General features: G+C 39.9%; 1 protein-coding gene across 5 annotated transcripts in view; it reads right to left on the minus strand.

The window, feature by feature from the left end:
- The window catches only part of Iftap (intraflagellar transport associated protein), a 74901-nt gene that overhangs the window by 12638 nt on the left and 37869 nt on the right, over positions 1-24394 (minus strand). For 4 of the 5 annotated variants that reach the window (XM_006983928.3, XM_076570135.1, XM_042275793.2 and 1 more), the window contains 3 exons: positions 18582-18739; positions 17540-17611; positions 15910-15973 (listed from right to left, as the gene is read on the minus strand). The exons of the other annotated variant lie outside the window; for it this stretch is intronic. In XM_006983928.3, the coding sequence (XP_006983990.2) occupies positions 15910-15973; positions 17540-17611; positions 18582-18739 (294 nt within the window). The remainder of the gene's footprint in view (positions 1-15909; positions 15974-17539; positions 17612-18581; positions 18740-24394) is intronic. 5 annotated transcript variants of the gene reach the window in all.

The raw sequence follows: 24394 nt of genomic DNA on the forward strand, positions 1-24394 counted from the left end.
CCTAGGGTATGTCCAAGGCTGCTGAGGGCCTGCCAACAAGCACTGAAGAAAAGGCGTAGGCCTCTTAATGTGAGGACCAACATCTATCAGGTCAGTTGGTTGCTGGTGTAAACACTAGTTCCAGTGTGAAATCAGAATCAATTCTGCTCTCCAGGCTTATGCTGAAGACCACGGTTCTGTCTGACAAAAGGTATGGCAAGCAAGACAAGTGTCCAGGTCTTTTACTGAAATTTTACAGCCCTGATCTGTTCTCATCGAAGGCAAGACTTCCAACTACAACAAAAATGATTTCTTCTATAGCAATTCTACTGCCATGGGAACAATTATTTCAAGGCAAGAAGACGCCCCATCCTCAGCATCTTAAATAAATTGCTGTCGCCTTTTCTCTGGGGAAAATATAAAATTCAAGAAGGCATACTGTCAGGGGCTAACACGGTGCCTTGCGCATGGTAAATGGTGAATTCTCAACCAGCATTTAGAAGCAGAGACTTCATTTCCTGCATTACGAATTTAAACTGACCAGCAACCATCAGGAGCCTGTACAGCAGTTAGACACTGTATGTGATGTAAAGCAGGCACAGTCCATCCCCTCAAAAACTGAAGGTTGTTATAGGGATACATTCTCCACATACAAAATCAAAATGAGAAAAAACCAAAACCAAAATTGAATTGTTCTGACTCTAAGCATTACAGAGCTATAAAGGTAAAACAATCCTGACAGAAAGAGCCTGGCTGGGTATCTATCAGGAAAGAGAATTACTCCTGTCTTTCAGCCATCTCAGTTATTTCTACATATACTCATATTTCCCAGACACTGGGCGCGGGCAGAATATTCACTAATGATGAGGAATGGATTATCTGAATTTACAGTCTAAATCTAGAGTGTTTCAAGATAAGAATCAGATTTTATTTATTGTCTCTAAAGCAACCCAAAGACTTCTTCCGTTTTTGAATGCCCTTGGTAGCTGGTATGCACTGTAGAGTCAGGACAGCTTCCCAAAGTAAATTTTGTGGCTGACTGACTAAGCCGGTTGAGGCTGTTTAATTGTCCTTTCTCAAGAACATGTTAGGGATTTCTAATACTTAGAAACAATCCATGCCATTTATCTATCAGTATTTAGTCACTGATGGATAACTCAAAGGCTACAACCATGAAAGCTAATAACAACACTTAAAAGTGAATGATGTAAGCCTGGGACTGCAGAGATGGCTGAGCAGCTAAAAACACTGCTCTTCCAGAGGACCTGGGTTTGATTCCTAGCACACACATGGCCACTTGCAACCATTTCTGGCTCCAGTCCTGGGGGATTTGATGTCCCCTTCTGGCCGCCATGGACATAGCATGCATGTGACATCCAAACATACATACACGTAAAATACCATACACATAAAAATAAGTATTTTTAAAGCCTTAGTAAAAGCAATGGTTTTCAATTCTATATTAAGGACATTTTTCAATTAAAATTGAAGTTTGTTTTAACAATGTATGGCAGTGAAGATTATAGCTATAGTATAGTTTGGTGTCACACGCTTGGTTCACACTAAGGTACCTTTCCAATCATTGCTTTTATAACTTCAGTGATAATATCAATAAAGATGATGTGGGATCATCAGGGTTTCCCAAGGATTCTCAGACTGTATCCTTAAGGATCCACTGTTCTAGCTGGTATCAATCCAACTCTTTCTCTCTGAGAAAAACTAGGAAGGCCAGATAAATTTAAAAAATCAACTATTTGAAAGCATTGGAGGGCTACTAGAGTGGCTTGTATCTTAAGAAGTTAAGATCTCCCCAAAAAGAAAAGAGTTGAAAAATAAGTCTAAGGGTCAAAGTGGCTTTTTCAACTCAAGGCATTTTTACTGGTTTGCAAGCAGGGGTTATGAAGGCAAGAAGCTAAAAGGCTTTAAAAACATAACATCAGCACTGGAGAGATGGGAGAGTGGTTAAGAGCACTGGTTGCTCTTCCAGGGGGCTGGAATTCATTTCCCAGTACCCACATGGAGACTCACAATCAGCTGTAACTCCATTTCCAGAGGATCCAAAGCTCTCTGCCAGCCTTGTGGGCAATGTACACATGTGGTACACAATATACCCACAGGCTAAACACCCATATACATAAAATTTTTAAAAATACATCTTTAAAAATTTTTAAAGTAAGCCGGGCAGTGGTGGCGCACGCCTTTAATCCCAGCACTCGGGAGGCAGAGCCAGGCGGATCTCTGTGAGTTCGAGGCCAGCCTGGGCTACCAAGTGAGCTCCAGGAAAGGCGCAAAGCTACACAGAGAAACCCTGTCTCGAAAAAACCAAAAAAAAAAAAAAAAAATATGTACAAAAAATTTTTTAAGTAAAAAGCATAACAGGGCTGCAACAGGGCTACGAAGGTAAAGCTGAAGGTCCTCAGTGCTCTGATGTGTCCTTACAGTGATGTAGCTTGATTTTTTCGCCTTGCCCACAGTCAGGACAAACCTCTGTCACCCGCCAGTCCCACAGCCGCTCAGACCCAACCAAATAAACACAGACACTTATATTGCTTTCAAACCGCATGGCCGTGGCAGGCCTCTTGCCAACTGTCCTTATCTTGCTAACTGTGCTTTTATCTTAAATTGATCCATTTCCATACATCTATACCTTGCCATGTGGCTGGTGGCTTACTGGCGTCTTCACATGCTGCTGGTCATGGCGGCGGCTGCAGTGTCTCTGGTCATTGCGGCGGCTGCAGCCTCTCTGGTCATTGCGGCGGCTGCAGCCTCTCCTTCTGCCTTTCTGTCCTTTTATATCTCCTCTCTGTTAGTCCCACCTATCTTTCCTGCCTAGCCACGGCCGATCAGGTTTTATTTATTAACCAATCAGAGCAACTTGACATACAGACCATCCCCCAGCACAGCCAAGTGCAGACCATCTCAAACACCTGCACTCAGGCCCATGGTCCTAATCATCCTCTATACGGACCTGCTGGGTAACGCCACAAAGAACCTGAGAATGGGCTCCCACAGGACATACAGAACATCCCACAGCACAGTGAAGAATGCTAAATAGGGAAGCTCAGGGCTCATACAAAGTATGTATAAGACAGTTGCATGCACAGAGAAAACAAGACACACAATTTCCAACAGCATGAACCCCACAACAAAAACAGAAGGGTAGATCCACATACACCTAGTTTCTTTCCCCAGTTTATCTGATTAGGAAAACTCTTCCTTTCCTTGGATTATGAAGAAAAAAAAAAACAGAATTATCTTCCTTTTTCTATTCCCTTTTCAGGAAGAAGATAAAAATTTCTTTATGCAATAATAAGTATGGGAGAGTAGGGTTTTCTTCTGGTTAACATGGCTTCCCAAATACACCTTCATAGATGGATAAGTTGGCAAATATAAAAACTAGAGTAGCGGGAATAGAGGACCACTGTAAGGTTAAAAAAAAAATTGTCTCCTTTCTATGTTTTTAGTAAGCAGTGAAGCCATCAAAGAATGATACTTTAGCCAGGCAGTGGTGGCACATGCCTTTAATCCCAGCACTCGGGAGGCAGAGCCAGGTGGATCCCTGTGAGTTCGAGGCCAGCCTGGGCTACAGAGTGAGTTCCAGGAAAGGCGCAAAGCTACACAGAGAAACCCTGTCTTGAAAAAAAAAAATAATGATACTTTAAGTTGGTTGGAACATGCCATTTTCTCCAAGCCTGGGACTCTCCTATACACATTTCCTTATGCCACAGCATCTTAAACTGTGGGTTGCAATCCTATATGGAGTCATGTAACCAAATGTAGTAGTTGTGAGAAGTTTGGCAAGAGGAAGGTTTCTTAAGACACAATGACCAGAAATTCAGCCAAATCCCAAGGTATTCCTGGAACTCACCTATGGTCGTAGCATGCAACTTCACTGCAGCACTGGTCTGAACACCCAGTGTGTACACTAAATACCAGGAATGCTGTTAACCACACAGTCCCCGTGAACATTTCCCAAAACACCTACCTCAGACTACAGTCCACTAGATATTATGAACTGCACTGTTTTCCCTACACATACAAAGTTTTCAGTTCTTATGGAACCATAATGGTTTAACTACAGAAAACAAAGACTTAATAATGTCCTAGCATTATTCCTCAACATGTAAGCATCAAACTAGTTTATCTTTGCATTGAGTGCATTGAGCTAGAATGGCTGACTTTAAAGCTGTTTGAGTTGCAGGCTTGCATTTCATTTTTTAAAATCTAATAAAAATTTGGCTTGGGATTGGAAGAGAATTTCCAACAAATTCTGAAGTAGCCCTAAATATAATTCTGCCACTTTGTACTACATAGCTATGGCAAGAGGAACTTGCAGCGCTGGCAACTATAAAATCAAAATATCTATCGACTCTAAAAACTGATGAAGATGTTCTGCATACTGCAGCATCAAATATTCACCCAAGATCTAAGTTTTTAATCCATCCAAGCATATCCATCTCATTATTATAAAAATTTGTTTTTATCTTTAATACATAGTAAAGTTATATGTATACCAAAAATGTTTTAAGATAAACTTCTTTATGACTTTCATAACTTTTTTATGTGCATATACCTAGGGCTACACATAATTTCCTGGTGTGAAATACAAATCATGGGAGGAAAAGGTTTTTTAAAAGCCCCACTTTCCGCCATTCCTATGCTCTCCTGTCTCCCCTCCTCCTCACCTCAGGCTCCTCAGTTAGTTCACGGTTTTCACCCTGTAGGTCACATGCTCTTAGAGAGCTTTCTCTGATTCCACAACAGATTTCAGTTGTCCTGCCCTGTGTACTCATGAGATCTAGACAATTTATAATGATATATATGTGATCCTATGGTTAACACCTAATTCCTCCAATAAACTGTTAATCACATCACATGAGAACAAAAGTCTGATGTGTTAGTCTTCAATTACATTCCAGGCACAAGCCACGGTTGTTAAATATTTGCTGAGTAAGAATCACTGGTCACACTTCTAATAGAAGCCTCCTACTCCACCAGAAGCCAGGCCAGCTCTCTGAACCCCAGAGGACCCCTTGCCAGATCAGAGGCCACACACATAGCCAGAACTCCAACTCCCAAATTGGGTAGCAACCTTCTACTGGACCAGAGGCCATCCAGGCCATCAGAAGTTCAGCTGCCAACTTGATTGGAGAACCTCTTACTCAGCCACTGGCCACTCCAGCCAGAAGACCAGAGAAGAAACAGAAACTAAAAAAGAAAACACCCACCCAACAAAGACAAACCCAGAAATCAGGAGCTAGACCTATAATTACTCCAAATTCAGATGCCTAAACATCAGTATAAGAACACAATCAACAACATCCAGGACAATATGTCACCTCCAGAGCCCAGCCATCCAATTACAGGAAACTCTGAATATTCCAATACAGCTGAAGTGCAAGAAAACAACTTTAAAACCAACTTTATGAAGATGATAGAGGTCCTTCAAGAGGAAATGAATAAATTCCTTAAAGAAATCAAGGAAAAGACAATCAAAAAATGGAGGAAATCAATAAATCCCTTATAGAATGTCAAGAAATTCAAGAAGAAGAAAAAACTGTTCAAGATCTGAAAATGGAAATAGATGCAATAAAGAAAACACAAAATGAGAGACTTCTGGAAATGGAAAATCTAGGTAAGCAAACAGGAACTACAGACACAGCAACATCAACAGAATACAAGAGAGGGAAGAAAGAATCTCAGGCATTGAAGACATGATAGAAGAAATTTGGTCAAAGAAAATGCTAAGTGTAAAACACTCTTGACACAAAACATCCAGGAAATCTGGGACACTATGAAAAGACCAAACCTAAGAATGATAGGAATAGAAGATTCCAAGCTCAAAGGCCCAGAAAATACTTTTTAACAAAATCATAGAAGAAAATTTTCCTAACCTAAAGAACATGCCTATAAAGGTACAAGAAGTTTACAGAACATGAAATAGATTAGACTAAAAAAGAAAGTTCCCTTGCCACATAAATAATCAAAACACTAAACATACAAAACAAAGAAAGACTATTAAAAGCTGCAAGAGAAAAAAGTAACATATAAAGGCAGACCTATTAGAATTACACCTGATTTCTCAATAGACTGTAAAAGCCAGAAGGGCCTGGACAGATGTCCTGCAGACTCTAAGAAACCAAATATGCTGGCCCAGACTACTACTCCCAGCAAAACTCTCAATCACCATAGATAGAGAAAACAAGATATTCCATGATAAAGTCAAATTTAAATGATATCTATCCACAAATTCAGCCCTACAGAAGTACTAAAAGGAAAACTCCAACCTAAGGAGGCTGACTACACCCACAGAAACAGGCAATAATCTTACACCAGGACAACCCAAAGAAAGAAAACACACACACACATACAACCAACAACAAGTGCAACAAAATTACAAGAATTAATAATGATTAGTCATTGATATCTCTTAATATCAATGGACTCAATTCCCCAATTTAAAAAAAAAAACACATACTAACATAATGGATTAACAGAATGGATGCTAAAACAATATCCATTCTCCTGATGCATTCAGGAAACACACCTCAAACATCAAAGATAGACATTACCTCAGAGTAAAACATTGGAAAAAGATTTTCCAAGCAAATGGTCCCAAGAAGCAAGCTGGTGTAGCTCTTCTAATATCTAACAAAATAGACTTCAAACCAAAATTAATCAAAAGAGACTAAGAAGGACACTTTGTATTCATCAAAGGAAAACTCCACCAAGATGACTTTTTAATTCTCAATATCTATGCCCAAAATGCAAGGGTACTCACATTTGTAAAAGAAACATTAATAAAGTTTAATTCACACATTGACCATCAAACATTAATAGTGGGAGACTTCAATACCTCACTCTCACTAATGGACAGATCACCCAAACATAAACTAAACAGAGAAATAATGGAGCTAATAGACCTTATGAACCAAAGGGATCTAACAGATGTCTACAGAACATTTAACCCAAACACAAAAGAATATACCTTCCTCTCAGAACTTCAAGGAACATTCTCCAAAACTGACCACATGCTCGGTCACAAAGTAACTTTCAACAGATAACAAGAAAATTGAAATAACCCCCTATCAGACCACCACTGATTAAAGGTGGATTTCAATAATGACAGAAACAACAGAAATCCTACAAACTCTTGGAAACTGAACAACTTTATACTGAATGACTACAGAGTCAAGGCAGAAATAATGAAGGAAATTAAAGACTTCCTAGAATTCAATGAAAATGAATGCACAACCTACCCAAACTTATGGGACACAATGAAAGTTGTGCTAAAAGGAAATTTCATAGCACTAAGTGCCTACATAGAGAATTTGGAGAGATCTCATACTAGCAACTGAACAGCACACATGAAAGCTCTAGAACAAAAAGAAGCAGACACACCCAAGAAGAGTAGATGGCAGGAAATAATCAAATTGAGGGCTGAAATCAATAAAATAGAAACAAAGAGAACAATACAAAGAATCAATGAAACAAAGAGTTGGTTATTTGAGAAAATCAACAAGATAGACAAACCCTTATCCAAATTAACTAAAAGGCAGAGACAGAATATCCAAATTATCAAAATCAGAAATGAAAAGGGGACATAACAACAGATACCAAGAAAATCCAAACAAATACTAGGTCATACTTCAAAAACCTGTACTCCACAAAATTGGAAAATCTAAAAGAATAGACAAATTTCTTGATAGATACACTTACAAAAGTTAAATCAAGATCAGATAAATAAATTAAATAGGCTTACAAACTCTAAGGAAATAGAAGCATTCATTAAAAATCTCCCAACCAAAAAATGTCCAAGGCCAGATGGTTTTAGCAAAGAACTCTACCAGACTTTCAAAGAAGAGCTAATATCAATACTCCTCAAATTATTCCACAAAATAGAAACAGATGGGACATTCCCAAATTTATTTTATGAGGTTACAGTCACCCTGCTATCAAAACCACACAAGTACTCAACAAAGAAAGAATTACAGAACAATATCCCTTATGAACAATTATGCAAAAATACTCAATAAAATACTGGCAAACCAAATCCAAGAACACATCAAAAAGATCATCAACCATGATCAAGTAGGCTTCATTCCAGTGATGCAGGGATGTTTCAACATACAAAAATCTGTCAATGTAATCCACCATAAAAAGCAGGGAGGAGAGGAAAAAAAAAACACATGATCAACTCATTAGATGCTGAAAAAGCCTTTGACAAAATCCAACACCCCTTCATGATAAAAGTCTTGAAGAGATCAGGGATAAAGGGGACATATCTAAACATAATAAAGGCAAAATACAGCAAGCTGATAGCCAACATCAAATTAAATGGAGAGAAACTCAAAGCAATTTCACTAAAATCAGGAACAAAAACAAGGCTGTCTACCCTCTCCATATCTATTCAATATAGTACCTGCAGTTCTTGCTAGAGCAATTAGACAGACACTAAAGAAGATGACGGGGATACAGGCTGGAAAGGAAGATGTCAAAGTATCACAATTTGCAGATGATATAGTACACACAAGTGACCCCAAAAATTCTAAGGAACTCCCACAACTGATAAACACCTTCAGCAAAGTGGCTGGATACAAGATTAACTCAAAAAAAATCAGTAGCCCTCCTATATACAAAGGTAGAGAAAGAAATCAGGGAAACAACACCCTTCATAATAGTCACAAATAATGTAAAATATCCTGATGTAACTCGAATCAAGCAAATGAAAGACATGTATGACAAGAATTTCAAAAGCCTTTCAAGAAAGAAATTGGAGAAGATATCAGAAAACAGAAAGATCTCCCATGTTCATGGATCAGTAGGAAAAATGGTCATCTTATCAAAAGCAATAATGTAATCCCCATCAAAATTCCAATACAATTATTTACAGACCTTGAAAGAATAATACTCAACTTCATATGTTAAAAAAAAAAAAAAAGACCCAGGATAGCTAAAACAATCCTGTACAATAAAAGAACTTCTGGAGGTATCGCCATCCCTGACTTCAAGCTCTACTATAGAGCTATAGTAATTTAAAAAAAAAAAAATGGTATTGGTATAAAAACAGGTGACTCAATGGAATCAAATCAACAACCCAGACATAAATCCACACAGCTATGTACACCTAATTCTTGACAAAGAAGCCAAAATTATATAATGGCAAAAAGAAAGCATCTTCAACAAATGGTGGTAGTCTAACTAGATGTCGATATGTAGAAGAATGCAAATAGATCCACATTTATCACCCTGCACAAAGCTCAAGTCCAAGTGGATCAAAAACCTCAACATATGTCCAGTTACATTGAACTTAACAGAAAAGAGAAAATGGGAATAGCCTTGAACACATTGGCACAGGAGACAACTTCCTGAATAGAACACCAACAGTGCAGGCATTAAGAGCAACAATTAATAAATGGGACTTCATGAAACTGAAAAGCTTCTGTAAGGCAAAGGATACCATCAATAGGACAAAGGACACCATCAATAGGACACAAAGCCTATAGAATGGGAAAAGATCTTCATCAACCCCACATCTGACAGAGGGTTAATTTCCAAAATATATAAAGAACTCAAGAAGCTAGACATCAAAAACCCAAATAATCCAATTTAACAATGGGGCACAGACCTAAACAGAATTCTCAACAGAGCAATCTCAAATGGCCAAGAAGCACTTTAAGAAATGTTCAACATCCTTATCTATGAGGGAAATGCAAATCAAAATGACCCTGAGATTTCATCTTATACCTGTTGTAAGGGCTAAGATCAAAACCACGAGTAACGGCTCATGCTGGCAAGGATGTGAAGCAAGGGGAACACTCCTCCATTGCTGGTAGAAGTGCAAATTCGTGTAGCCATTTTAGAAATCAATATGGCTGTTTCTCAGAAAATTAGAAATCGATCTACCTCAAGACCCAGGTATATCACTTTGGGACATATAACCAAAGGATGTTTCATCCTACCACAAAGGCACTTGCTCAACTGTGTTCATAGTGGCTTTATTCATAATAGCCAGAATCTGGTAACAATCCAGATGCCCCTCAACCAAAGAATGGATAAAGAAAATGTGGTACATTTACACAATGGAGTATTATTAAACTGATTTAAAAAAAAAAAAACAATTAACATCATGAAATTTGCAGGCAAATAGATGGAATGAGAAAAAAAATCATCCTGAGAGAGGTAGCCCAGACCCAGAAAGACAAACATGTTATGTACTCATTTATAAGTGGATATTAGCTGTAAAATAAAGAACCATTCAACAGCCCACAGACCCAGAGATGCTAAGTAACAAGGAGGAGTCAATGGGGAGGGGGTGCTTGGATCTCCCTGGGAAAGGTAAATAGAATAGATTTTTTGGGTGGACTAGGGGTAGATGGGAATGGGAAGAGGAGAGATCAGGTTGGGGTAGTGTAGGAGAGTACTAGAAGAGATGACTGGAAAAGGGGTAGGGGAGCATTTCAGGGTGAGGTAGAAACTTACTGCAATGGAAATTCCCAGGAATCTACAAGGATAGCCCTAGCTAAGACTCTGAGCAATAGGTGAGAAATAGTGTAATTATATTGTAATCTCAAAAAAAAAAATCTTTTTTTTTTTTTTAAATCAAACAGGGATATAACTGTTGAGCAGGAGTCAGTGCCCAGTCTCATCCAACACAATGAACGGCAGTCTAAATACACCCACTGTAAGAGACCTTTCTGCACAAGTGTGATTATGAGAACTGGACCTCCAAAAGCCAGTCTCTCAAGCCAGCTGCATGGAAACTGAGAGACCAAAAGAAAAAGAAACAGTATTCCTACTCTAATGACCTCAATGTAATGACTGCAGCTATCCCAAGTTATAATTTTGTTGTATAGCAATTTGAGCCATCTTGTCTGAGGCAGGGCAGTCACCAGGTTAACTACCCTGTCTTAAATTCAAAAGAGGTAAAGGTGCTAACTGTAAGGACGTGACAGTCAGCCCTAACCTCATGGCACTGTGTTTTTCCTGCCCAGAAATGAACTGCTCTATTCCAGTCATTAGAGTGCTCAGACCTGAGTAATAATTTACATAGGTCCCCTGTGATGACTAAAGAAATTTAATATGGAACCAGGCATCCCTTAAGGGCCATTGACCTTTTGCTCTGGAATGCCTGGGAGATCCTAGTGGCCTGCAGGTGAGAGAAGAATAAGATAATGGGCTGTGAGGTATTAACAGCCGCCTTTGCTTCTGTAAAACCTGCTATTGCTATGGGAAAGGGGATGAAATGGTCTTTTATTACTATATAGAGGGAAGAAAAAGACAACTGAGGGAAGTAAACAGTTTTCTTGCCCAGCTGTGAGACCCATGGATATTTGGAATGCATACCTTTCTGATGTCAGTCCTTAGCCACACCCCTTAACCTCCACTTCTAGCCTGGTGTAAGGCCGCAGTCCTTCAGCTAGGCAGGAGAGCTGGCCCTGCCCCTCACCAGCTGCAGCACTAGGGAGAGCGGGTCCTGCACCTCACCTGGGCAAACACAGTAGAGCTGGCCCTGATGGTGTGGGTGTGGGTGAGCTGCCCTGGGGGCAGGAAAGCAGTAGAACTGGCCCTGCCTCTTGCTACATGCTACATGGGGGGAGGGGGACAGGGTGGGGGGAGGGGGCAGTGCAGGAGAGCTCACCCTGGTGGCAAGGATGAGGGAAAACTGGCAGGCTGACAAACCCAGCTACCACCCAGGCCCAGAACCAGGGCTACGAGTTGGCCCACCAAAAATCCACCCCATCTGTGAACTGCTGGAGCACATGAAGGGACTGATCCTGGAGATCCAAAGCTGCAAGATCTCAATGACACGGGGCAATAACAGGATATCCAGGAGTCACCCAGTGAAAGCCCAGTATTGATAGTGAAGCAGAAGCCAGAGGCCTCGAACCAGACCAATGACGCACTGCAATGAACACTTGCAAGTAAAGATGTATGGACTAAAGGGTACAGTGTGTGACTCACAGTGACACACTACAGCTTTGGCAATGAGATTTTTTTTTTCTTTTAAATTTTATTTACTTGAGGGAAAGGCTGCAAGGGTAGAGGGCAGATACAAAGGGACAGGGAGATGAATGGGATCAGGATGCATCATGTGAAATCCACTAAGAATCAATAAATAGTTTTTTTTTTAAAGAATAAATTCATTTAATTTAAATCTGAATTGAGTCTAGGTCTCTGATTTCTCCCAGAGGACTTAAACACCACAACACTAACTTGATGTCAAATGAACAGAGGGTACCAAACAAGCCTTGTAGTAAATGTTACACTCAGGCTCTCACATCGGTGCATTGTTGCTTCTGCCAAACACCTGAATCTAAACTCTCCTCCTTGACTGTCAAAATAATGAGGCAAACCCTGGGAAGGAACTGCGCTCTTGAATCTTGGAGAATATTTATGAAGGTGAGCACAGTGAACAAATAAAATCAATGGTAGAAGAAAAAAAAAAAAAAAAACAGTACAAAACGTGCTTCCTTGTTGCCCCAGGCAAATCTGTAACAGTAACAACAGAATCTAATCAGTAAACTTCCCAGCTGCCAAAATTATACGAGTAACTTGCCTATTTAAAAATGTCACATTTCCCAGCTGATATAAATATTTGCCTTCTGCTTACATTCCTAAAGTGCAATACAAATTAGGCCACACACTGAAATTCACCTTGGCACAAAGTATTTAATTTCTTTCTTCCTTTCAAGTGACCCAGATTGTACATTATGAAAATTGGGAAACCCTGGTGGCCTTTTGGTGATTAGAAAAGATCACTGCAGACTGAACCGACTGTCAGCCATCAATTCACACATCATTTCACACAAGAGACAGTCTTAACTACTTCATTCAAGTCCAGTGAGACTTGCTTCAGCCTCAGTAACTGTTTATACACAAATGCAAGACCTCCTGCTACCTAGTTTCTGAAAACATGATACTAGTGAGATCTTTTCATTCAACTTTTTAAAAGGAAGAGACCTGGTAACTGAAGAGTATACTTGACAAATGTTTTTAAAAAGCAATGCCACAAATAATAGGAAAAGCTGATGTAAAAAAAAATTTAAATTTGCCAGCCACATTGGCCTACGGTGTTTCAATGAAAGGTATCCACCTCTCTCTCATATACTTGCCTGGTGTTTAGCATTGTTAAACAGTGCTAGAATCTCACAAATCACTATTAACATTAGTGATACACTCTAAGTTCTTGTTGTAAGCAATACTGATCATTTCCCTGTAAATAGGCAAAGATGTTAGGGATGGGAAAATGTGACTCCCTAATTAACAGCTGTTATCCCATGTTACAGTGGTAGCCCTCAACATTTAACTTGTAGACAGCCAGGCAGATAGCACTGATGCTTATACTGGCTGTTCTCAACCCTCTACAGACACACTGAGAAAAATCCACAGTGGCCACACAATGAGCTCCTGAAGTACATTCACTCTCCAGCAAAACAGTGTCCTTTTCACTGGAAGAGCTCTAGAGAGCTTTCAAGTCTGGAGGGCCAAGGCTCTTCAATACCCTTGGCCCTGGAGATACAAAACTGGCCCTGCCAAGGGCTGGGGTATGCCAACTCCCTGAGCCTACACTTAAAAAACTAAGGGCCATGTTACCCTAGGCCTATACAATAGCTGAACCACCAAGTGGAGCAAAGGGGTCCACTCATCAGAGCCAGGAGGGGAGTTACACTCTAGAGGGTGCTACATGCTGCTGCTCCCTCCTGTCTGTGGCTACCACTCACTGCTCTCAAATGCTAAAGGATAAAAAAAAAAAAAAAAAAACTGCCAAATACCACCACTCACAGAGATTCTCCTCAGCTATCCACAATTTCTACTGGGGAGAGCAAAAGAACACCAAGCCGTATGACTGACAAGTACAGACCTTTTCACTGCTAGCAGGAAGTAAGAAACTTCACCACAATGACGCCCAAAACAGGCTCTCTCCTGCCCGCCTATAAAACTTTTATCTTGGAAATGTTTTATATAGAGACGAGAATCAGTAGTCTTAAGGTATCAACCTCAAACAATACCAGAATGGCTAAGAATGCAGTTCATGGGATGTCACCAAAGAACTAGTGAATTAGGTTTTCTTATGGGTGCAGGACATAGAAATCTGCCTTGTTTTTAAAAGCAAGCTTTACTCCCCAAATCAACCAAAACAGGTGCTTTATCCTTCCTGGCTCTCCCTTAATCAGTTCTTACAAAATTCAGAGTCACTGGGGTATGACATGTGGAAGCAGAACAAAAAATTTTATTGTTTCAAATTCTCAAAGCCTTACCAATTCAAGTAACCCAAAAAGCTAGGGGAGGGGCCTACATATCAAGTGACAAGCAGTTGCTACTCCAGATCAACTATCCACAGTCACTTTAATGCCTACCTAGTCATAACAAAAACTCTTCTCCCAACAATAGCAATAACTTGTGGTTATTATGACTAAACAGTGTGACAGCAGGAAAAGGTCAACTAAACCCACATGGGAACATCCCTGTGCCTAAACTTTAAGATTAACTTCAAGATGTCCTCTCACATTCAATAAAGAGCCAGGGTTTTCTGCTGTCCCTATTGTTAATGTTTGCTTGCTTTTCTTCGTGATAGGTTCACATGAAGCCTAGTGTTGTAGAATATTATTTTAAGATGTGTTACATTTGTTTATGCTGTGGAATATTTGTTTGATGGTGCAAAGATGTGTTGCATTCTTTTATGTTGCATCTGTTTGACTCTGTGAAGCTGTGTTACTTTGCCTGCCTAAAACACTTAATTGGTCTAATAAAGAGCTGAACAGCCAATAGCAAGGCAGGAGAAAGGATAGGCATGGCTGGCAGGCAGAGAGAATAAATAGAAGGAGAAATCTGGGGGGAAAAGATCAAGGAAAGGAAAACTCCAAGGGCAAGCTACCCAGTTACCCAGCCACTCAGCCACCCAGCCAGACACAGAATAAGGAAAGAAAAGATATACAGAAATAGAGAAAGGTAAAAGCCCAGAGGTAAAAGATAGATGGGAGAATTTAAGTCAAGAAAAGCTGGCTAGAAACATGCCAAACTGAGGCTATGCATTTATTTATCAGTGAGAATTAAGTCTCCGTGTGTGATTTATTTGGGAGTGGGTGGCAGGCCCCTCAAAGAGCCCAAAGAGTGAAAAAACAACCAACTAAAGCCAGCCTAGCCTCAAACTGGCTATGTAGTCAAGGATGACCTGAATTTCTGATACTCTTGTACTGATATTACCTCATGTGCCACCACATCCAGTTTTAATGGTGAGCTGAGGGTAGACATCAGGACTTCACTCGTTCTGGGCAAACACTCTTCAGTTGAGCTATATATATCACCAGCTCAAACTCCAAAGGTCCCTTGAAGAAATATACTTGTGCTTATACAAAAATGCTAACCAGGAAAGGAGAAAGTAATCCTTCATATGAACATCAGTGGATTAGCATAAGGCCCCTTTCAGTGGATTGTGGAAAAAGGACTCAGAAAAAGCAGTCACTACATGTGTTCACTTATATATTTCATAAATTTTTAAAGGCAAAATTCTGCATGTTATTATTGTTTATTTTGTGATCAATTTTTATATTTTTTATGATTTTTATGGTCAATTGCTGTTTTACATTTTCCTTTAAAATAATATCAATTTACAAGACCGTTCTTCTGGGAAATAAGGCAATAACTTTATAAGAGCTATATGTGACATGATTATTTAATAGTTTAATTTATTCTGAATTTAGGGGGAAGGAAAAGGACAGCTCTATATCAACTAGACCAAAGGTTTTATAAGTTTCAAAAGATAGATGGGGTAAAAGTTTTTGCTTTTCAAAAAGAAATTTCACAACTTCAGTTTTTCTTACATCAAGGGAGGTAAGGTAAAGATTGCCAAAAATAACAAAGCAACATAAATCACTTGTAGTTTCTAGAAAGAGGTCATACAGTATGAAAAAGACAGAGAGCACATACCCTTGTTCATCTGGGGCTCACTCTCCTCCATGTCCAAATCTTCTAAGTCTAGGAAGTTGTCCACCTACAAGAAGATTGGGATTATCTTACATATATTAGACATGAAGAAAGGCAATGTAGTCAGGGACCCACACACACAGCTGAGGGCTGGTTCTGCTTTCCTGTGACCTCTCCAGGCCCAGTTAAAAGCCGCTGTATGCATATGCTTTCCCATCTGCAGAAGCATGACATTTGCAAGCCCAGGGTTTTAAAACACCACAGCCTGCTCTCTACAGCAAAAAGGAAAACAGACTGGGTTTCTTGTAAGAGACTCTGTTCCAAATTTTCTTCCCAGAATTTTTATCAGAGGAGATTGCAGGTTCCGGGTTTGGGTTTGCCTGCTTCTCAAGCAACCAGTGATGGATGGTACAGCCAGGACCCTTCCTCACAGCATAGAGAGCCAGAGAGAGGAAGCTAAAGACCGCAGGAAAGAAAAGGTCATTCAAAACAAAAGCATGCTGCCCAGGTAAATCACAGGAGGGGTCAGCAGGACAAAATATCAAGTGTTCTCTCTTTCAGGCCAATAAAACTGAGAATTACTTCAAAGGCAAAAGGCACAGCAAATAACCTCCCAGACCCACTAGCAGCATTTCAATGAAGACCTAGTCCACATGGAATACGGCTTCCCACTGCACACTGACAATGAGGCATCTCAGGGGACCAGCAAAGAATGTAAATAAGGAAAGGCTGGCACACGGCACGAAGTAAAGACACAAGGTCGCCACTCGTTTTATGCTCACAACCTGAATGTAGAATTAACAAAATATCTTAAAGTTACAAATGGAGATTCCTTAACTGCAATTCAAGACAGTCTGTGTCTTTCTGTCCTGAGCTGAACGTGGAACGTGTAGTGGGCAGACCATGCTGACCCCACAGAAAGGGAAAATGATGGCTTCCATGCTGCTAACCTGGTAACAGCAACTATGACTTAGCATGCAAACTCAAAAGCAAAACTCACCTTCCAGATGTTTCAATACTAAAATTTGAGAATCAGCTACATTATAGCATCTTTCCTAATGATCATGCTAAAATTCCCTTCCCATTTGTTAAACCTTAAGGGAACAAAGATCCAGAACCCAGTCAAGCACAAACAGTTTAAGATGTTCCAACACCAATTTTAAAAAAGAAAACCTTACAAGGATAAATCTGGTGACTCTCCAGTTCTGTACAAAGAAAAGCACGAGTCTACTGTTTGCCTGTTGGTTTGTATGAGAGTTAAAGTAAGGGCTGTCTCCCACAGGCTCTAGTAACTGAATACTTGGTGCCAGTCAGTGATGCTGCTTAGAGAGGTTTAGGAGGCAAAGCCTTGCTAGAAGAAGCCTGTCACTGGAGGTGGGCTTTGAGAGCAAAAAGCCTTGCCTGCTTCTAGTTCACTCTCTCTGCTTCCTGCTTGTGGTTGAGGTTGCGAGTTCTCGGCTTCCTGCTGTCTGCTGCTTGTTATTATGCCTCCCCACCATGACGGACTTTTATCTATATACTCTTTCTTTCCAAGTTGCCTTGGTCATGGTGATTCATCATAGGAACAGGAAAGCTGCTAATACACTTGTTTATGTGTGTTCTTCCCAAGGCAGATAACTGACTCTGGCCTTACCTTCACCTTTCCAGCCCGGGTCATATCACCTTGAAGGAAGCTGCCAACTTGCTGGCCTTCATCAATCACTATCTGAAGACACAGTAAGGACACACAGTCAGGAAATAATAGTTTCTGCTCCTAGCAATATATGCAAGACCAGATTCTCTAAGCTATAGCAATGGTGAATGGATAGGTTTCAGCAAGTCTAACTGCAATTCTGGTACCCTAGACTCACCCAACATATAGCAGATGACTTAACTCAGCATGCTTATGTATAAAACAGACAGCTGTTCCACCTCCTAGTCAGGCCCGCAATGAACCTCTGATATACAAATCAGAGACCACAGCTACAATATAACAATTCTAGTCCTCTCTACATTTAATAGAATCTCAATCATCACCAGTAGAGTGTGAATCCTTTATGGAAAATATCTCATATCTCACACTAGAAGCAAGCTCTAAGAAAAGGGATTATAAATCACTGTTCTACACAAACACATTTCTATCACAGAGGCTTCTGACCCTTATAAAAACAAAATAGTGTAATTCTGTCCATAATATCACAAGGAAAACATTGCAAACAGAAACAAAAACTCAAATGATTTTTTAAAAAATTAATCAAAACTCAAATGGCTTGAAAAGAGAACACTATGAATTATCATTCCTTGATAATTAAAGACAATAGACAAAGAGGAGATGAATACTGTTGATGAGGCCTTGATGATTAGAGAACACCATCTAATATCTACAAACCAAATCTTAGAAAAAAGCAAGATAATGTTTTCTACTTTAAGTCTAAATGTGATAAATTTAGGACAGGAAAAAATCCAGTTTATACAAAGAAGTAGAAAAGGGAACTCTCTTCTTAAAAACAAAATATACAATTTTATGAAGCATTTACACATGGAAGAGTGCTAAGAAGTTTTCACCAAAAACTGAGAACTATCAAACTCTGGCATGTAAAGACTTAATTCTCAATAGAGCGCTGTTCCAATGGCCACTCTTCCTAGGAAGAATGCTTTCTTCTTCAAGCTGTTTCTATAAACATAAGAAGAGTTACCTGGTCATCTTCTGAGCATTCGGATGAAGTATGAGGAAAGACGGCTGTATTTCTAAAATGATGACCATTTGACTCATTTTTATGGGTCAGTTTTTCAGCAGTAAATATATTTCCTGATGAATCAGTTCCATGTGCTCCCCCTTTGGCCACATTATCCTCTGAAATGGTAAGTTATGAATTATTAAAAAAACACCTACTGTGGTCAGATTGTTTCTTTTGTGTTTACTGAAAAATTTTCATTCCTTCCCCCCCCTCAAAAAAAGAATCCTTCTCAAAGAACTATGTAAGTAGAAGTTTCTTGAAGCCTTAACTACTCTTAAATATAGATAACACTCTTTCAACAGCTGATGAATATTGTCTACTACATACCCAGCACTATTTTTTACCATTGTTAAAAAGTTCAAGAAAGTACAGTTCCCTCAAAATTGTGAGACATTATTTATCTCATTTTCCCTTAGGTTTGGAATTTTTTTCCTCATATGGAAGCAATGTATGTCTACTTTTTAAAAAAAAATATGAGGAAAAGAGCAAAATACAAACATCATCCCTTTAATCCTACACAGCAGAATAACCACAATAAAATGTTTTGAGTGCTTATCTGTTCATTTCTTATGTATCAAAGTACTTCTAAAACTCCAAATAGGATACATAAATGCTATAATTTTGTTTGCCAGTAGTATTTTTATGTTATTGAATATTACTCTATATAACTTTAAGTTATAGAGAACTCTATTATCTAAATGTAAGGAAGTTTACTTAAGTCCATTATTCTTTCATTATTAATTTTTTCTAGCCTGACCACAGTTTCCCCTCCCTCCTTCCCTGCTCTCCTCCCAGTCCCTCTCCCCGGTCTCCCTTCTCTCCTCACCACCACCCGACCACTCCTCCCTCCTCTTTCTCTCCAACCTCTCCATTCTCTTCAGAACAGGGCAGGCCTTCCATTAGATATCAACCAAACATGGCTGATCACGGTGCAGCAAGACTAGGCACCTCCTCTCCTATTAAGGCTGGACAAGGCAACCCAGTAGAAGGAAAGGGTCCCAAAAGCAAGTAACAGAAACAGGCCTGCTCCCACTCTTACGAGTCCCGCATGAAGACCGAGATACACAACTGTAACATGCATGCAGAGGGCCTAGGCCAGTCCCCTGCAGGCTCCCTGGTTGTCAGTTCAGTCTCTGTGAGCCCCTGTGAGCCTGGGTTAGTTGATTCTGTATGGGTTTTCTTTTGGTGTCCTTGACCCCTCTAGCTCCTACAGTCCTTCCTCTCCTGTTTCCACAGGATTCCCCGAGCTCCTCTAATATTTGATTTTGGGTCTTTGCATCTGTTTCCACCAGCTGATAGGTGAAGCCTCTCTGGTGACTATAGGCACCAGTCTATAAGTATAGCAGAATATCATTAGGAATCATTACATTTACTTTTTTTTTTCCCATTAGTCATGTTTGGCTCTATCCTAGGTCTCTGGGCTATCCAGCATCTGGGTTCTAGCCCTCCAGGCAGTGTCAGGAACAGACTCCCACTCATGGTGTGGGTCTCAAGCTGGACCAGTCTCAATGCCCCTTCTTAGCTATTTATAAGTAATACCTCTTGCTGGGTGGTGGTGGTGCATGCCTTTAATCCCAGCACTCAGGAGGCAATGTTAGCCAGATATGAATTAGAGGCCAGACTGGTCTACAAAACAAGTTTCAGGACAGCCAGGACTACACAGAAAAACCCTATCTTGAAAAACCAAATTTTATATATAAAATTTTGGAGTCTGGGATGGGATCTTGGACAAAACAAAAAGGACAATTTTGTGTGTGTGTGTGTGTGTGTGTGTGTGTGTGTGTGTGTGTGTGTAAAATTTGGTTTTATATAGAATATATATATACTATATAATATATAATTATATATATATTTATATATATAAATATATATATAATTATAAGCAATACCTCTGTATTAAATCCATGCACAGTTACAGTTTTTCCTTAGGATAAGAAAAAAAACTAAGATTAATGAAAAATTAAGAAACTATGAAAATTCTATTGTAACCCATCAATAGAAATGTGGGGGAACAAAATAGAATAAGTCAGATAAGAAATAAGAAATCTTGATCTTGGATGTTTCATTTGAGGTATTATGGAGGAAATGACCCAAACACAGCTGCAAATGTAGGCTGAAGTGTGGAAGGAATATCACAATCAGAGGTGACTACCTGACCGTCATCTACACTGAAGCAATAGCTTAAACCAAAGAGAAAATTTGAACATTAGCATAATGGCTAATATTGACTGTCAACATCATAGACTCTAGGATCACTAAGAGACAAGCTTCCAGGTACACATGTAAGACATTATCAAGGTTAGCGTAAATGCAATGGGAAGACTCACCCTGAACTCAGGAAGCAACAGTCCATGGGCTGGGGTCTTGGACAGAACAAAAAGGACTAAGTATACAAGTACTCATGTCTCTCTGCTTCTTGGCTGGGATCCAATGTTGCCAGCCACTTCAAACTCTGACCAGCACACCTTCCCTGCCATGATGGCCTTTCCTGGCAGACTGAGCCAAAATAAACCCTTCCTTCTTCCCTTAAGTTGCTTTGTCAAGGAATTTTGTCACACACAACAATGGGACAATTAACTAATACAATTAGCAATATTGACATTGGTAAGGGCTTAAAGTCACTGAGTGTTGAATGTTCTTTCTGAGCATTTCATGAGACATTTCATTTTAAATCTTCCAAAATCTCTAGAAGGCAGTCCTGTTTCTATCCCCACTTCACAGAAGACAGTAACTCAGGATACTAGAGATTAAATAAAGTGTCCAAGGTAATGTAGCTGGTAGGTAAAAGTTGGATATAAGCCCAAGCCTTCTGATTCTAAAACCTACCCTAACCACCGTTTTGCTACCCTGAGTAAAACAGCAAAACAACAAAGGGAGAGGTCCTTACTGAACAAAATAAGAAAGAAGTGCAATAAGGAGAAGAGAATGTTGTGGGATGTCTTTCTGTACGCTGTGAATATGTGTTGCTCTGATTGGTTGATAAATAAAGCTGCATTGGCCCATGGCAGGGAAGGATGGAACCAGGAGGAAAAATCCAAAAGAGATAGTGAGAGGAGAAAGAAGAGTAAGAGGAGACGCCAAACTGCCATCCAAGGAGCAACAGGTAATGGGACGGAGGTAAAGCCATGGAACACATGGCGATACATAGATTAATAGAAATGGGTTAATTTAAGATGAAAGAGCTAGCTAGCAAGAAGCCTGCTATAAGCCACACAGTTGGTAATTAATATAAGCCTCTGAATGATTATTTTATAAGCAGCTGCAGGACCTCAGGGCTGGGCAGGACACAGAAAAACTTCCAGCTACAAGGGAGAGAAAATTTAAAAGGAAAAAAGCTTTCAACCTTCAAAGAGGAGTCAAGGCTACAGGATATATTAAAAAAAAAAAAAAACTGTAACTCACTTGTGTCAATCACAAGTATATATAAAAACTTATGAAGGACTAAAATACAGTCATATGGTAGCTATCAAGCTATCCCCAATTGGGGAATCCTATGCCATGCCCTTAACTAGACTATGATGAAAATGTCCCAGAGATGGAGGTATTATTTTAGCTGTGAGCAGAGCAGAGCCATCATACTTATTTCTTTTGAGATGTTATTTGCATGGCATTAAATCTGCAATTGTTGTGATGCTCACAGTTTGGTGAAGGGCCAGTTGGAACCCTGTTGTAATGGTGTCAATGAAAATGGCCTCCATAGTTTCTTATATTTGATGCTTCATCAACAGGGAATGGAACTATTTGAGAAGGATTAGAAGATGTGGCCTTGTTAGAATAGGTGTGGCCTTGTAGGAGGACCTATATCATTAGGGGTGGGCTCTGATGTTCCAAAAGCCCATAGAGATCCAGTTTCTCCCTTTCTGCCTGCTCCCTGTAGATCAGGATGTAAATCTCTCAGGTACTGCTCCAGCACCATGCCTGTCTGCTTTCTACCATGATGATAATGGATTAATGCTCTGAAACTGTAAGCAAGCCCCCAACTAAATCCTTTCTTTTGGTTTATAAGAGTTTCTGTGGTTGTGATGTCTCTTCACAGCAATAGAACAATAACTAAGACAGAAATTGGCACCAGGGAGTGGCATATTGCTGTAACAGGCCTGAGCATGCTATTCTGTTGGAGGAAGGTGGAAGACTTTTGGACTTTGGGCTAGAAAAGCAACTGAATGCTTTAAGCGGGGATTAATTACTAGTAGTAGCATGGAAGACAGTGGTGCTGAGGGTGACTGTGGACTGTGGGGACCCAGCTTAAGAGTTTTCAGAAGTGAAGAATATTATCAACTGGCCTAGAGACCATTCTTGTGATATTTTGGCAAAGAATATGGCTGGTTTTTGTCCTTGTCCTAGAAATCTTCCTGAGGCTAAAATTGAAGAGTTTAGGATTACTGGCTTTTGCAGAGAAGATTTCAAGACAGCCTAGTATTGACCATGTCAAGTGGCTATTAGTGATCACACTTATGCAGATCTACAACGAAAAGGAACAAACAGGGCAAAGAGAAGTACAGAGCTTTAGTCTGAGGGAAAAAATAGCACTAGGAAATGGAACATTGGAGCCACGTCGTCTGTTTAAGGAAATGAAAAGTTTAAAGAAAAGCTTCATGCTGAATGGAATAAAGGCAAGATGTCACCCAGATACCCTGCAAACTGTGAAAGGAAAAGGCCTGAGGGATTTCCTAGGCCTCAACAACAACAACAGAAATCTTATGCAAATGTAGTTCAAGGAGGTACCCAGTTTCCAGCCCCAACAAGCAACAGAACCTGGCAGCTTTTGCCACGTGGTTCTAGACATAGAGTCAAGAAGGATATAGGAACTGGAATCTCCCTCCATTGTTAAGAAAAGTTACTGAAGCCAGGCATGTGGTAGGGCAGTCCCTGCATGGAGGCCCAGAGAGGAGACTGCATGAAGCTGTAAAGGTGAAGCTGGATTGCCTTGGAGACCACAAGATGTTGAAGATGCCAAAGTCATGGGATACCTTGGCAACTGCTAACAGGAGGTAGAACCAGTCCAAGAGAGATATGAATGTTTCAGTCAGCAAGGCTAGAAGGGAAGAGCATATAATAAACCTTTTAATATTAGACATGGAAATGCAGAATTTATAGTTTGCCCTGCTGGTTTTCAGTCTTGCTTGGTCCAATATTTCCTCACTGTGCTCCTTTTCCTCCCTTGTTTGATTCTGGATGCCTTATTAAAAGTAAAATTTGTCAAGAATTAACAACAAAATGTTGTTTGTTTGTATATGTGTATAGGTGCATTGACTATGTATATGTCTGTACATCTTCGCATGCCTGGTGCCTGAGAAGGTCAGAAAAGGCAACAGATGCCCTGAGACTTGAGTAACTGATGGTTTAGAGCCACCCTGTGGGCGCTGATAATGGAACACGGGTCATCTGGAAGAGAAGCCAGTGTTCTTAACCATCTCTCTGGCTCCTTTTTTCCAAACACTTTAATACTGTTATAGAACAAAATTAAGGTAACACAGCCTGTGATAATAATTCACATCTAATGAGTAATTTTCTCTTTTAAAAAAGAAAAAAAAAAGTGTATTGATATACTTTGAAAGCAGCTCTCCAATACTGCCTATGGCACCAATACCAGCAACTCCTAACTAGCCACTATTGGAAAGATGACCTCTGCCTTTGGCACCAACAAATTCTGAGTGAAATCTTTGTTGTGAAATACAAGCCTTGGATGCCAGAGGTAGAAGAGCTCAAGAAGAGGGTAATGTGCTAGGAGAGTTGCTAAAACCACTTCTGGGATACCAAACAATATGAAG

Source organism: Peromyscus maniculatus, chromosome 4, assembly GCF_049852395.1.
Source record: "Peromyscus maniculatus bairdii isolate BWxNUB_F1_BW_parent chromosome 4, HU_Pman_BW_mat_3.1, whole genome shotgun sequence".
Classification (NCBI taxonomy): Eukaryota; Metazoa; Chordata; class Mammalia; order Rodentia; family Cricetidae; genus Peromyscus; species Peromyscus maniculatus.